Raw genomic sequence first — 15794 nt, forward strand, 5'->3', positions numbered from 1 at the left:
CTCCTCTGCCATTCAATGTAATCATGGCTGATCATTGAGCTCAATACCCTAAGTCCACCATCCCCCCATATCCTTGACCCTTTTGGTCAAAAGAACTATATTTTTCTCCCTTTTGAAAATACATGATGTTTGGCCACACCACTTTCTGTGGTTGTGAGTTCTTCACTGTTGCAATTAACATTCAATGTTGCATACCATACAGATTTCAGGAGTAAATTGTAGAAATAAGTACATTGACGTACCCTCCAACAGTCATGCACTGTGTTGATGCAAAGACATACTGAGTGCACACTAATTCCTCTGGTAATAAACTCCTGCTGGTGTGCTGCAGTTAGCCAATATAATGCTGAAGTAGAGTCAGAACCTAAACTCTAAGTTTAAGGAAATTTATTTTGAATGTCAAAGTTCAGAATTTAAGTTGGTGCAGACATCTATCTAAATGGAGAGTGCTCTCTTTGCTGAAGAATCTCAGATTCAAAGAAGTTCGATGGTTCAAAACTAATTGCAAATGTTCATGTCTCAACCAGGCAGTTAGAACAGTGTTCAACACTTTGCAGAGAACAGCAAGAGGATGTCTTGAAATGTGTAAAAGTGGGTAAATTCCCAGGACCTAATCAGGTGTACCTGGGAAACTAGAGAAGTGATTGCAGGGCCCCTTGCTGAGATGACGATAGTCACAGGTGAAGTGCTGGAAGACTGGAGGTCAGCTAATGTGGTTCTACTGCTTACGAAGTGTGGTAAGGACAAGCCAGGGAACTACAGTCCAGTGAGCCTGACATTGGTGATGGGCAAATTGTTGAAGGGAATCCTGAGGGACAGGACAGATATGTAGAAAGACAAGGACTGATTAGGGATAGTCAGCACAGCTTTCTGCGTGGGAAATCATGTCTCACAAACTTGATTGAGTTTTTTGAAGAAGTAACAAAGAGGATTGATGAGGGAAGAGCAGTAGATGTGATCTATATGGACTTCAGTAAGGCATTCGACAAAGTTCCCCATGGGAGACTGATGAGCAAGGTTAGATCTCATGGAATACAGACAGAACTAGCCATTTGGATACAGAACTGGCTTGAAGGTGGAAGACAGGGAGTGGTTGTGGAGGGTTGCTTTTCAGACTGGAGGCCTGTGACCAGTGGAGTGCCACAAGGATCAGTGCTGGGTCCTCTACTTTTTGTCATTTATATAAATGATTTGTATGTGAGCATAAGAGTTAGTAAGTTTGCAGATGATACCAAAATTGGAGGTGCAGTGGACAGTGACAAAGGTTACCTCAGATTACAACAGGATCTGGACCAGATGGGCCAATGGGCTGAGAAGTGACAGATGGAGTTTAATTCAGATAAATGTTAGGTGCTGCATTTTGTGAAAGCAAATCTTAGCAGGACTTATACACTTAATGGTAAGGTCCTAGGGAGTGTTGCTGAACAAAGAGACCTTGGAGTGCAGGTTCATAGCTTCTTGAAAATTGAGTCGCAGGTAGATAGGATAGTGAAGAAGGAGTTTGATATGCTTTCCTTTATTGGTCAGAGTATTGAGTACAGGAGTTGGGAGGTCATGTTGCGGCTGTACAGGACATTGGTTAGGCCACTGTTGGAATATTGTGCGCAATTCTGGTCTCCTTCCTATCACAAAGATGTTGTGAAACTTGAAAGGGTTCAGAAAAGATTTACAAGGATGTTGCCAGGGTTGGAGGATTTGAGCTATAGGGAGAGGCTAAACAGGCTGGGGCTGTTTTCCCTGGAGTGTCGGAGGTTGAGGTTTTCAAAATTATGAGGGGCATGGATAGGATAAATAGACAAAATCTTTTCCCTGGTGTTGGGGAGTCCAGAACTAGAGGGCATAGGTTTAGGGTGAGAGGGGAAAGATATAAAAGAGACCTGCAGGGCAACCTTTTCACACAGAGGGTGGTACGGGTATAGAATGAGCTGCCAGAGGAAATGGTAGAGGCTGGTATAATTGCAACATTTAAAAGGCATTTGGATGGGTATATGAATAGGAAGGGTTTGGAGGGATATGGGCTAGGTGCTGGCAGGTGGGACTAGATTGGGTTGGGATATCTGGTCGGCATGGACAGGTTGGATCGAAGGGTCTGTTTCCATGCTGTACATCTCTATGACTCTATAAGGTGTCTGAAAAGTGGAGGCATTGTTTAACAGAACACAGATTGGTAGTTGTTGGGTTGAGTGAAATGGTGTAAACCAGGCAAGGGACCGGGTTTCCCCTATGTCCCATACACTGGTACTTTACATTATTATACACTTCTATTTTTCCCAGCACATGGAGTAGTATTAGGTACACAGCATGGGCATATTTAAGGAAAAATGGGGCAAACACATCAAAGGTAATGCTGAATTACTGAGAGTTGGAGCCTGAACTCAAACACAAACCAATATGTCAGAAGGGTCTGTCCCTGTGGTTTAAATTTTATATGATTTTGTGCAAATATTCTTGACATCTTTACGAGTCAGTTATCAAAATGTCAAGGTTTAGTTGTTCATAGGCAGTGATTTAATCCTTTCCAGAGAAATTTCCTAATAACAACCCCATGAGAACTATTGGAAATGCCAAGTGCATGTAATGCTATTCTAATGCAGAACGCTTAAGAAGAGCATTTTCCTACCTTTGTTAGAATTAGCATCATTTTGGGGCAGTATTACTGAGAGTATTCACGTCTGTTTTAAAGGAGAGTTAAGAAGAAGCTTTTTCTGAAAAGGTTTTATACCACAGCCTGAGGACAAACATTAACAAACCTCACAGCTTAACAACAATTTATTTAGTTCTCTTTTCAACCTCCGAGATAGAGAGCTCAAGTAGGAGGAGACATGGCAGTTAATTTGAAACTATGTGCAAATAGTTGTTTCTAATGTAAAAACACAAAGCCTGGGCATCAAAAGCATAATATATTTATGAGTTAATGTTGAACTGCTGGAGGAAAAGTAAACGGTTTAGGGGAAATTAAATTAATATTGAGGCAGGACCTGCACAGCACTCTGTGTAAAGCATAATTGGAAGAGAGCAAGGACAATACCATCAGTCGGAACTGAAATTGGGTAGAGAGAAACTTGTCAATGAGGTTGTGACTCCGCGCAAAGTAGTAACTGGAAAATTGTCCCAGCAAATAACTCGTGGTAAATCCCACGTTGAAGATATAGTGGAACACCAGGTCTCAGTACTCAGCCAACATTAACAACCCACTGTAAGATATAAGCTAATGTGGCTTAGGATGGTGAAAACTCATCCTGAATTAATGCTAATTTAAACCATTTATACCCGTGATTGATGCAGTTTACAGAGACATCTTACATTAATGTCAATAAACTCGTGATTGAGGAGAATCAAATATACTGTTAACAATCAGAATTAATGAAATTGAAACTGAGAAGGACAGAATTGGTAGAGGAACATTCCACGTTTCGGGTTAAACACTGAAATTTAACTTAATATTTCCACAATCACCATTATAAAAATTACTGGAGGATCCTAAGAGATTAGGCAATGGATGCAGTATGAAAACACAAAGTGGGGAAATGGTTTTGATCTTTTCTTGTTTACAATTCAATGTGCGATAATATTTTAGTCATAGTTGGGCAAAATTAATCATCTGGTCCGTGCTCTGACCCAGAAGAAGAAAAACGGCATTAAACCATGAATTCTCGCTGACAGATTTCACCTGATCTGGAGTGTTAATCAGTGTGACAGAAATGAAAGTCACTTAGGAACGACTCTCACTTGAACAGGAATGCAGCATTTCAGGTCTGCAGACGGTTCACCAAGCCTCGATCCGGGATTCAGGTGAGTCTCCCAAATGGACTCACAAAGTTCGGTGAACTTCTTTGAAGTCTACGTTCAGTAATGTGTGACATTTGAAATTTAGAGTTGCTATTAATTAAAGCAGTGAGTTACAAATAACATGATACACCTCTGAGCCCTTCTCTAGCGCTGGACGGTCACTGTCACAAGGTTATCACAACTCTTCCCAGGTTGCAGGTGAAAACAAAACTGAGATAACAGATTGTCACATCTGAGGCATTTCACCCTAACAGAGGTGCAGGGATAGATCCAGACCCATTGGCATTGGAACACAGCAAACTACCGAGAACTGACGGCCAGGGTTATGCATATGGGCACCTCAACCGAGGACACATGCTCCAGGTTAAACTGGGCACAAGGGGGAAAAGCAATGTGAGTGCAGAGACCACCTTCAGGAAGCCATCCGTGCCCACCAAAGCTGCGCGGTGCCACTTTCTGGGGGCTGGGTAATGCGGGAGTACCCAGCCTTTGTGTCTGGGTGATGGTGGGTACTCACCAGTGCACGGGCAGATCCCAGGAGCGAGGAGCACAGCAGGAGGAGCCCGAAGCAGCGTCGGCCGATAGTCCCCATCCCCAGCTGGCGACCCTCTTCTCCTGGGTGGGTTTCTCCCACCCACCTCACAACCGGGCGAGAAACTCTGCAACGGTTTCAGGAGCAGAGTCTCAGTTTAATGGTGAAGCAAAAAAGATCGACGAATTCCACTGAACTAAAGAGAACGGTCACATCCAAGTAACACAATAGCAAATACACTAAAATAAAATCAATTCAGCAAATTCATGATGGATTTTAAAAAAAAAACACACAATCAAAAACAATGGCATTAAACATCAAAACGTGTCTTATTGAAATGCAGCTTCACCCAGCTCCTGAACTCCTTTTCCCGCGATCTGAGTTGCTTGGAGTGTTCGGTCAGGATTTGAACTGACTCTCCCACCGCCTCTCCAGGCTCCTCAATGACCCCACTGCCTGCTCGGAAAATTCCCCCCGTTTCCCCGCTGGGCTGGAACCGCCTCCCGGGTGAATCTCCAGTGCAGCTCCCACAGCCAGCTCATTGTGCGGACAGAGAGGCAGGGGGACAAGGGAAAGGGTATTATTGTTAAAGGCATGGGACACGATTGGGGTCTGGGCTCCTCGGGCTAAGGCAGATGGTTCTGAGGCCAAATCACGGGCAGGTTATTTCCTGATGATCAAATATGAAAACAAAACCAACCTCGACTGCAAAACCTACCAGGTTTGCACACAGTTCCAGTGCCACACTACCCAGCAGGCACGAAATCCGCCTGGCCACATTCCAACAGCTTTCCGTTTGTTGGCTCCGTTAGCGCTGAACCTTCCTCTCCAATGTGGGCTCCCTCCAGCCTGACCTGGCCCTGGGTCCGGAGGACACACCTGTAAGTTTCTGCTTCAGTGTTTGTGAGAGCGGGCACGCACGGAGTTGCATATGAGCCTGAATGATTGTGTCTGCATTTGTGTGTGGACGTTGTGTGTGTGTGTGTGTATATGTAAGGCTGCGTTTGTATGTGACTGTGGGTAAATTTGTATCCGAGTGGATATGTATACCTGAGGTTGAGTGCATTTGTATGGGCGCATCGGAGGTTATATATGAGCGTGTGGCTGTACGCGAGTGTTGTAAAAGACCATACAATTTCTTTTTTTTTAGGTTATAGGATTGTTAAAATTGCAATAAAAGAAGGGGTATTCAACTTGAAAATCAAGTCATGCAGGCAGACGAGCTGCATGGCACTGTTGCTTTTTGAGGCTGTAAGAGGGAGAGTTCGGGAAGGAGAGTCACTGAGAATCCTTGGAGTTAACCAAATTCGGCTTGAGTTTAAAAAGCCATTAAAAACGAAGGCAGTAGCAAACGAGAGAAACTTGCTGAGCCTACAAAATAAAAGCAGCCACCTCTGCATCTCTTTCTGTGTGTGTATAGAGAGAAAAGACAGGTCACCAACAAAGTTTTTAAAAAGAATTCTAAATCAAGGAAGCCCTAAGTCCACCACCTGACCGACCCTAGACATATCTTGTTAAAACCAGTAGGTCTGTCAGAATAACGCTTTCGAATTTGTCATTTGGGCTTCTGCTCTTATAAAAAATGAAAGTTTTAATCTGGGATTGTTAACTGTATCCCATCTCCATGACACTGGACTCCATTGGCTATAAATTCTGTGAGTATGATCTTAACTTCCACAACTACCTGATGAAGGAGCAGCGCTTTGAAAGCTAGTGCTTCCAAATAAACCAAATAAACTTGGTGTTGTGTGATTTTTATCTTTAAACTACATCATTTTCCACCCATTGTATGTAAATATGTTAATCTGTTTTGTGTTTTGTCTGTCCTAAACACGTGGATATTTTTGGGCTTTGAAGTGGTATAGATTCAGTTGATTAGTAGTAGAGTAGAAATTACTTATTTTCACTGCTCTTGAATAGCCAAGTATGTTACAATAAATAGTTATTTGTTGTTACTGATGAAACCTGGTGTGAATTGCTTTTGTTCTGAATAAGTAGTCAGTAGGGCAAATTGGTCAACTTGATGGTCTTGTTGGGATTTTATCCATTTACGTATTTTGTGATGGCTTTTGGAACAGCAAGAAGCAATTTTCAGTGCACTTTTCCCAGATAAGTCATGAGCATGAGAAAGTTTGGGGCTCAGAGTCCAAGCGTTAAGTGACCCATGAGTGTAAGTGACAAAGATTAAAAGGACGAATCCCAGGTTTGTCAGGCTAAAACCTTCCTGGAATTGGAAGAGGTATCCTTGATGGTCTTATAAGATATAACAAAAGATAAATTACTGGAATTGACAAAAGAAAAGGTGGAATTGCCCGGCAGAGCAAAGATGGCAGAGTTGATTGATAGATTTGGAAACCATTGATGAAAGTACTGGAGGGACTAGCCACGCCAGATGGTGAGTCATTAGAGTTACCAAGGATTCCGTTCCAGTTCAAATGGAACTTAACCATAAGATGGAGATAAATTAGCTCAAAATACAAAAGGAAAATGCCTTGGAAAAAAAAGAATAATATTTAAAAGCAGGAAACAGAAATGGGAAAACTTGAACTTTAATTTCTGAGAGAAAAAGAAAATGAAGACTGAGGCAGGGCTTAAAGTAATGCAGTCAAAACAGGGATGTCAGATGCTAACAAAAGCTCTAATGGGAAGAACTGGAGCCATAATGTAAAGTCCAGCCAAGAAATGCTTAAATTTGCAGAGGCCCTATCTAAATTTGAGAAAAAGGTTGTGAAGATATTCTTTAAGATATTAAGATTAAGAAAGCAGTGAGACAAATGAATGGCAGGAAGAAAATTGGATATTGCCCATTCAGAGCAAGTTGACCAGCAGAGCATGTGAAAATTATGTGCCACTGTCAGCTGAGGTTTGTAAGGATTTACAATGCAGGAAAAGAAGGCTATTCTTTCAAATGTATACGAGTTAGTCCTGAATTTAGAAATTTGAGGAGATAGCCTGGGCAAACCTACATTAAATTTTAAAGGTTACTGCAAAGTATTTTTGAAAAATAGATATAGGCATTAGGGGTAAATACTACATATGAAACCCTCAGAGAAATCATTGTCTTGGAAGAATTTAAGAACTCACTATCCTTTGTAACCGGAACCTATGTTGAGGACCGAAGGGTTGCAACTGCAAGACAGGCAGTTATAATGACTGATAGCTATGAATGATTCATAAAGCTAAACCCCTTTTCCATCACCCAATAAACCTGGAGAGATACAGGGTGGGAGAGTGAATGGAGAATAATTTGCCAGAAAGGACAGTTGGCTACGCCCCAAGATTGTCTCCTCAGATCAAGAACAAAGGTGCTGAGGGTGGAAGTGAAATAAAGTGGGAGACCATGGCTCTTACTTGTGATCAGTTGAATGAGTCTGAAAAGGGATCTCTCAAAGAAAATACCATGGATTGAACTGCAGTGTTAAACACAATTGAAGATTAGATTAGATTCCCTACAATGTGGAAACAGGCCCTTCAGCCCATCGAGTCCACATCAACCCTCCAAAGAGTAACCCACCCAGACCCATTTCCCTCTGACTAATGCACCTAACACTATGGGCAACTTAGCCTGGCCAATTCACCTGACCCGCACATCTTTGGACTGTGGGAGGAAACCTACACACTCACAGGGAGAATGTGCAAACTCCACACAGAGATTTGCCTGAGGCTGGAATTGAACCTGGGTCCCTGGCACAGTGAGGCAGCAGTGCAAACCACTGAATCACCGTGAACTTGTTCAAGAAGGGGAGTAGGGATAATCCTAGTAACTATAAGCCAGTGAGTCTCACTTCTGTTGTGGGCAAAGTCTTAGAGAGAATTGTAAGGGATAGGATTTATGCACATCTGGATAAGAGTGATGTGATCAAGGATAGTCAGCATGGTTTTGTGAAGGGCAGGTCGTGCCTCACAAACCTTATTGAATTCTTTGAGAAGGTGACTAAGGAGGTAGATGAGGGGAAAGCGGTAGATGTGGTATATATGGATTTTAGTAAGGCGTTTGATAAGGTCCCTCATGGTGGGCTACTGCAGAAAATACAGAGATATGGCATTGAGGGTGAGTTGGAGGTTTGGATTAGGAATTGGCTGGCTGGAAGAAGACAGAGGGTAGTAGTTGATGGCAAAGGTTCATTTTGGAGTGCCGTCACTAGCGGTGTTCCGCAAGGATCTGTTTTGGGACCATTGCTGTTTGTCATTTTTATAAATGACCTGGAGGAAGGGTTAGAAGGTTGGGTGAGCAAGTTTGCGGATGATACGAAAGTCGGAGGAGTTGTAGACAGTGAGGAAGGATGTGGCAGGTTACAGCGGGATATAGAGAAGCTGCAGAGCTGGGCAGAAAGGTGGCAAATGGAGTTCAATGTAGCTAAGTGTGAGGTGATTCACTTTGGTAAGAGTAACAAAAAGATGGGGTACTGGGCTAATGGTCGGATACTTGGTAGTGTGGAAGAGCAGAGGGATCTTGGTGTCCATGTACACAGATCTCTGAAAGTTGCCACCCAGGTAAATAGTGCAGTGAAGAAGGCATATGGCATACTGGCTTTTATTGGTAGAGGAATTGAGTTCCGGAGTCCTGAGGTCATGCTGCAGTTGTATAAGACTCTGGTGCGGCCGCATCTGGAATATTGTGTGCAGTTTTGGTCACCATACTATAGGAAGGATGTGGAGACACTGGAACGGGTGCAGAGGAAGTTTACCAGGATGTTGCCTGGTATGGTAGGAAGATCCTATGAGGAAAGGCTGAGGCACTTGGGGTTGTTTTCATTGGAGAAAAGAAGGATTAGGGGTGACTTGATAGAGGTGTACAAGATGATTAGGGGGTTAGATAGGGTTGACAGTGAGAACCTTTTTCCACGTATGGAGTCAGCTATTACAAGGGGGCATAGCTTTAAATTAAGGGGGGGTAGATATAGGACTGATGTTAGGGGTAGGTTCTTCACTCAGCGAGTCGTAAGTTCATGGAATGCCCTGCCAGTAGCAGTGGTGGACTCTCCCTCTTTATGGGTATTTAAGCGGGCATTGGATAGGTATATGGAGGATAGTGGGTTAGTGTAGGTTAGGTGGGCTTTGATCGGCGCAACATCAAGGGCCGAAGGGCCTGTACTGCGCTGTATTCTTCTATGTTCTATGTTCTATGTTCTAACTTTGCTGTAAGTGCAGGAGAAGTAAATAAGGAGCTGATTGTTATAAAGGGTTGCTGTCGAAAGTAAAGATAACCTCTTTTTCATTAAGTTATGCAGCTAAACCCATAACTATATTAAGAATCAAACAGTCATAGAGATGTGCAGTATGGAAACAGAACCTTCGGTACAACTACTCCATGCTGATCAGATATCCTAAATCAATCTAATTCCATTTGCCAGCACTTAGCCAATATCCCTCTAAACTTTTCCCATACATACATCCAACCAGATGCCTTTTAAATGTTGTAATTGTCCCAGCCTCCACCACTTCCTCTGGCAGCTTATTCCATACATATATCACCGTCTGCGTGAAAAAGTTGTCCCTTAGGTCTCTTTTAAATCTTTCCTCTCTCACCTGAAACTTGTGCCCTCTAGTTTTGGGCTCATAGAGTCATAGAGTCATAGAGATGTACAGTATGGAAACAGACCCTTCGGTCCAACCCGTGCAAGCCGACCAGATATCCAAACCCCAATCTAATCTCACCTGCCAGCACCCGGCCCATATTCCTCCAAACCCTTCCTATTCATATACTCAGCCAAATGCCTCTTAAATGTTGCAATTGTACGAGCATCCACCACTTCCTCTGGTTACTCATTCCATACACGTACCACCCTCTGTGTGAAAAAGTTGCCCCTTAGGTCTCTTTTATATCTTTCCCCTCTCACCCTAAACCTATGCCCTCTAGTTCTGGACTGCCCCACCCCAGGAAAAAGACTTTGTCTATTTATCCTATCCATGCTCCTCATAATTTTGAAAACCTCTATAAGGTCACCCCTCAGCCTCCAATGCTCTAGAGAAAAAAGGCCCAGCCTGTTCAGCCTCTTCCAATAGCTCAAATCCTCCAACCCTGGCAACATCCTTGTAAATTTTTTCTGAACACTTTCAAGTTTCACAACATCTTTGCGATAGGAAGGAGACCAGAATTGCACGCAATATTCCAACCATGGCCTAACCAATGTCCTGTACAGCCACAAATTGACCTCCCAACTCCTGTACTCAATACTTTGACCAATAAAAGAAAGCAGACCAAACGCCCTCTTCACTATCCTATCTACCTTGGACTCCATTTTCAAGGAGCTATGAACCTGCACTCCAAGGTCTTTTTGTTCAGCAACACTCTCTAGGACTTACTATTAAGTGTGTAAGTCCTGCTAAGATTTGCTTTCACAAAATGCAGCACCTCGCATTTATCTGAATTAAACTCCATCTGCCACTTCTCAGCCCATTAGCCCATCTGCTCAAGATCCTGTTATAATCTAAGGTAAGCATCTTCGCAGTCCACTACACCTCCAATTTTGGTGTCATCTGCAAACTTACTAACTGTACCCCTTATGCTTTCATCCAAATTATTTATGTAAATGACAAAAATAGAGGACCCAGCACTGATCCTTGTGGCACTCTACTGGTCACAGGCCTCCAGTCTTAAAAACAACCCTCCACCACCACCCTCTGTCCTCTACCTTTGAGCCAGTTCTGTATCCAAATGGCTAGTTTCACCTTTATTCCATGACATCTAACCTTGCTAACCAGTCTCCCATGGGGAACTTTGTTGAACGCCTTACTGAAGTCCATATAGGTCACATCTACCGCTCTGCCCTCATCAATCCTCTTTGTTACTTCTTCAAAAAACTCAATCAAGTTTACGAGAAATGATTTCCCACGCACAAAGCCATGTTGACTAATCAGTCCTTGCCTTTCCAAATACATGTACATCCTGTCCCTCAGGATTCACTCCAAAAACTTGCCCACCACCGATGTCAGGCTCACTGGTCTATAGTTCCCTGACTTGTCCTTACCACCCTTCTTAAACAGTGGCACCACATCAGCCAACCTCCAGTCTTCCGTCCCCTCAGCTGTGACTATCGATGATACAAATATCTCAGCAAGGGGCCCAGCAATCACTTCTCTAACTTCCCACAGAGTTCTAGGGTACACCTGATCAGGTCCTGGGGATTTATTCACCTTTACCTTTCAAGACATCCAGCACTTCCTCCTCTGTAATAGGGACATTTTGCAAGATGTCACCATCTATTTCCCTACATTCTATATCTTCCATATCCCTTTCCATAGTAAATACTGATGCAAAATACTCATTTAGTATGTCCCCCATTTTCTGCAGCTCCACACAAAGGTTGCCTCGCTGATATTTGAGGGGCCCTATTATCTCCCTAGTTACCCTTTTATCCTTAATGTATTTGTAAAAACTCTTTGGGTTCTCCTTAACTCTATTTGCCAAAGCTTTCTCATGTCCCCGTTTTGCCCTCCTGATTTCCCTCTTAAGTATACTCCTACTGCCTTTATACTCTTCTAAGGATTCATTCGATCTATCCTGTCTATACCTTACGTATTGTTCCATCTTTTTCTTAACCAAATCATCAATTTCTTTAGTCATCCAGCATTCCCTATACCTACCAGCCTTCCCTTTCGCCCTTACAGGAATATACTTTCTCTGGATTCTCGTTATCTCATTTCTAAAGCTTCCCATTTTCCAACCGTCCCTTTACCTGCGAACATCTGCCTCCAATCAGCTTTTGAAAGTTCTTGCCTAATACTGTCAAAATTGGCCTTTCTCCAATTTAGAACTTCAATTTTAGATCTGGTCTATCCTTTTCCATCACTATTTTAAAATGAATGTAATTGTGATTAGATTAGATTACTTACAGTGTGGAAACAGGCCCTTCAGCCCAACAAGTCCACACTGACCCTCCGAAGAGCAACCCACCCAGACCCATTCTCCTACACCTAACACTACAGGCAATTTAGCATGGCCAATTCACCTAACCTGCATATTTTTGGACTGTGGGAGGAAACCGGAGCACCCAGAGGAAACTCACGCACACATGGGGAGAATGTGCAAACTCCACAAAGACAGTTGCCTGAGGTGGGAATTGAACCCGGGTCTCTGGTGCTGTGAGGCAGCAGTGCTAACTGCTGTGCTACCATGCCGCCCCAAATTATGGTCACTGGCCCCAAAGTGCCCTCCCACTGACAGCTCAGTCACCTGTCCTGCCTTATTTCCCAAGAGTAGGTCAAGTTTTGCACCTTCTCTAGTAGGTACATCCACATACTGAATCAGAAAATTTTCTTGTACGCACTTAACGAATTCCTCTCCATCTAAACACTTAACACTATGGCTATCCCAGTATATGTTTGGAAAGTTAAAATCCCCGACCATAACTACACTATTATTCTTACAGATAGCTGAGATCTCCTTGCAAGTTTGTTTTTCAATTTCCCTCTGACTATTAGGGGGGTCTATAATACAATGCCAATAGGGTAATCATCCCTTTCTTATTTCTCAGTTCCACTCAAATACCTTCTCTGGATGTATTTCCGGGAATATCCTCCCTCAGCACAGCTGTAATGCTATCCCTTATCAAAAACATCACTCCCCTTCCTCTCTTGCCTCCCTTCCTATCCTTCCTGTAGCACTTGTATGCTGGAACATTAAGCTGCCAGTCCTGTCCATCCCTGAGCCATGTTTCTGTAACTGTAGAGTCATAGAGATGTACACCATGGAAACAGACCCTTCGGTCCAACCCGTCCATGCTGACCTGCTATGATGTCCCATGCCCTGAGTTCACTGTTAGGCCCCTTGCATTGAAATAAATGCAGTTTAATTTATTTGTCCCATTTTGTCCCTGCCTGCCCTGACTGTTTGACTCGCTTCTGTTCTCAACTCTAGCAGTCTCAGATTGATCTCTTTCCTCACTGTCTGTCTGGGTCCCACTGCCCCCACCCCCCCAAACCTTACTATATTAAATCCTCCCAAGCAGCTTTAGCAAATCTCCCTGCCAGTATATTAGTCCCCTTCCAATTTAGGTGCAATCTGTCCTTCTTATGCAGGTCATTTCTACCCCAAAAGAGATTCCAATGATCCAAAAATGTGAATCCGTCTCCCATACACCAGCTCCTCAGCCATGCATTCATCTGCTATATCCTCCTATTCCTGCCCTCACTAGCTCGTAACACCGGGAGTAATCCAGATATTACTACTCTCGAGGACCTCCTTTTTAAATTCCTGCCTGACTCTCTGTAATCTCCCTTCAAAATCTCAACCTTTTCCCTTCCTATGTCATTGGTTCCAATATGTACAATGACCTCTTGCTGGCCCCTCTTCCCCTTGGGAACATTCTGCACCCTCTCTGAGACATCCTTGATCCTGGCACCAGGGAAGCAACACACCATTCTGATTTTTTGCTGCTGGCCACAGAAACGTCTGTCTGTACATTGGACTAGACAATCCCCTAACAAAATTGCTCTCTTGGAACCTGACATACCCCTCATTGCATTAGAGCCAGTCTCAATACCAGACACTTGGCTGTTCATGCTATGTTCCCCTGAGAATCCATCACCCCCTACATTTTCAAAATCAGCATACTTCTTTGAAATGGGTACAGCTACAGAAGACTCCTGCATTAGCTGCCTACCTCTCTTACCTTTCCTGGAGTTAACCCATCTATGTGACTGTATCTGAGACTTTCCCCCCTTCCTATAACTGCCATACATCACATACTGTTGCTGTTGCAAATTCCTCATTGCTTCTAACTGTCTGTCCAACCGATCCATTCAATCTGATAAGGTTCGCTAACAACAGCATTTATTGCAGATATAATCCGCAGTAACCCTTTAACTCTCTTTAAACTCCCACATCTGACAAGAAGCGCATATCACTCTACTAAAGGCCATTTTCGCTCCTTCACAATCTACAAATCCAGAAAATAACACCATCTTATTCCTCTACAAAACACTGCCCCAGGTTAAATTAATAGTTACGGCTTATATTTTAAGTTTAATCAAGAGACATATCTCTAAAAACATATATTCAAGAAATAACCCACTTTACTCACTACTGCAGACTTTCTGTAGGTCACACTTAAAACAATACACTTATCTGATTCTGTGCTGTGAACTTCGCCCAAACATTTCCTCCAAGATCAGTTGTGAATTTCACTATTTGTTAATTTTCCCAGACGCACTCCGATGTCCAGTGATACATGAATTCAAACACCTCCCACCATGTACTCGGCAGGAACCCATACAACACAGCCAATGTTGTCTATCTCATACGCTGCAGGCAAGGATGCCCGGACGTATGGTACATTGGTGAAACCAAGCAAAGGCTACGGCAACGGATGAATGAGCACCGCACAACAATCAACACTCAGGAGGGTTCCCTCCCAGTTGGGAAACACTTCAGTGGTCCAGGACATTTGACCTTGGACCTTTGGGTGACCATGCTCCAAGGTGGACTTTGGGACAGGCAGCAGCAAAAAGTGGCCAAGCAGAGGCTGATAGCTAAGTTCGGTACCCATAGGGAGGGCCTCAACCGGGACCTTGGGTTCATGTCACATTACAGGTGACTACCATTGCACTATACACACACACAGATACTCCTACACACACACACCCTCTCACACACATACAGGCACTCCTATATATACACACACTCACACACACAGACAGTCCTTTTCACAGACACGCACAGACAATCACACACACTCCTACAGACACACACACTCCCACACTCATGCATGCACCCTCTCACAGACTTAGACCCCTTTACACTCACGCACACACATATACACTCTCTCACAGACACTCACAACACCCCACCCCAGACGCACGCAAACACAGACACACACACACACATCTACACACACACATTCCCACACTCACACATGCACCCTCTCACAGACTTAGACCCTTTTACACTCACACACATAAACACTCTCTCTCACAGACACTCACAAAGCCCCCCCCCCCCCCCCAGACACACACACAAACCCACATGCACACACACACATATACATTTGTGGGGTGAATTTGTACTTAGAGTTGTATTGTACTTTGCTCAAAGACTGCATGAATCCATGTAAGACTCTATTAGCTCACTTTTTAGATTAGAATCACTCTAAACATTATGGCACAGACAACAGCAAACAGGGGGCTAACATCTTCAACATATTATCTGGCCTGACACCAATTGTTAAAGTTAACCTGAGAATGTCGTGGGCGGCACGGTGGCACAGTGGTTAGCACTGCTGCCTCACAGCGCCAGAGACCCGGGTTCAATTCCTGCCTCAGGCGACTGACTGTGTGGAGTTTGCACGTTCTCCCCGTGTCTGCGTGGGTTTGCTCCAGGTTTCCTCCCACAGTCCAAAGATGTGCAGGTCAGGTGAATTGGCCATGCTAAAATTGCCCGTAGTGTTAGGTAAGGGGTAGATGTAGGGGTATGGGTGGGTTGCGCTTCGGCGGGGCGGTGTGGACTTGTTGGGCCGAAGGGCCTGTTTCCACA

General features: G+C 43.7%; 1 protein-coding gene across 2 annotated transcripts in view; it reads right to left on the reverse strand.

Moving 5' to 3' along the window:
- LOC140465933 (parathyroid hormone/parathyroid hormone-related peptide receptor-like) overlaps positions 1–5300 on the reverse strand; it is a 211618-nt gene extending 206318 nt beyond the window's left edge. The window contains exons 1-2 of one of the 2 annotated variants that reach the window (XM_072561914.1): positions 5040–5300; positions 4307–4448 (exon numbers count right to left, since the gene is read on the reverse strand). In XM_072561914.1, coding sequence (XP_072418015.1) covers positions 4307–4381 — 75 coding nt within the window. In that variant the 5' untranslated portion in view covers positions 4382–4448; positions 5040–5300. Of the gene's footprint in view, positions 1–4306; positions 4449–4670; positions 4767–5039 lie in introns of those variants that run through there. The other variant, XM_072561915.1, reaches the window with a different exon arrangement.
- Between the last annotated feature and the right edge of the window lie 10494 nt (positions 5301–15794).

This window comes from Chiloscyllium punctatum, chromosome 42 (genome assembly GCF_047496795.1).
Source record: "Chiloscyllium punctatum isolate Juve2018m chromosome 42, sChiPun1.3, whole genome shotgun sequence".
In the NCBI taxonomy this organism is placed as follows: domain Eukaryota; kingdom Metazoa; phylum Chordata; class Chondrichthyes; order Orectolobiformes; family Hemiscylliidae; genus Chiloscyllium; species Chiloscyllium punctatum.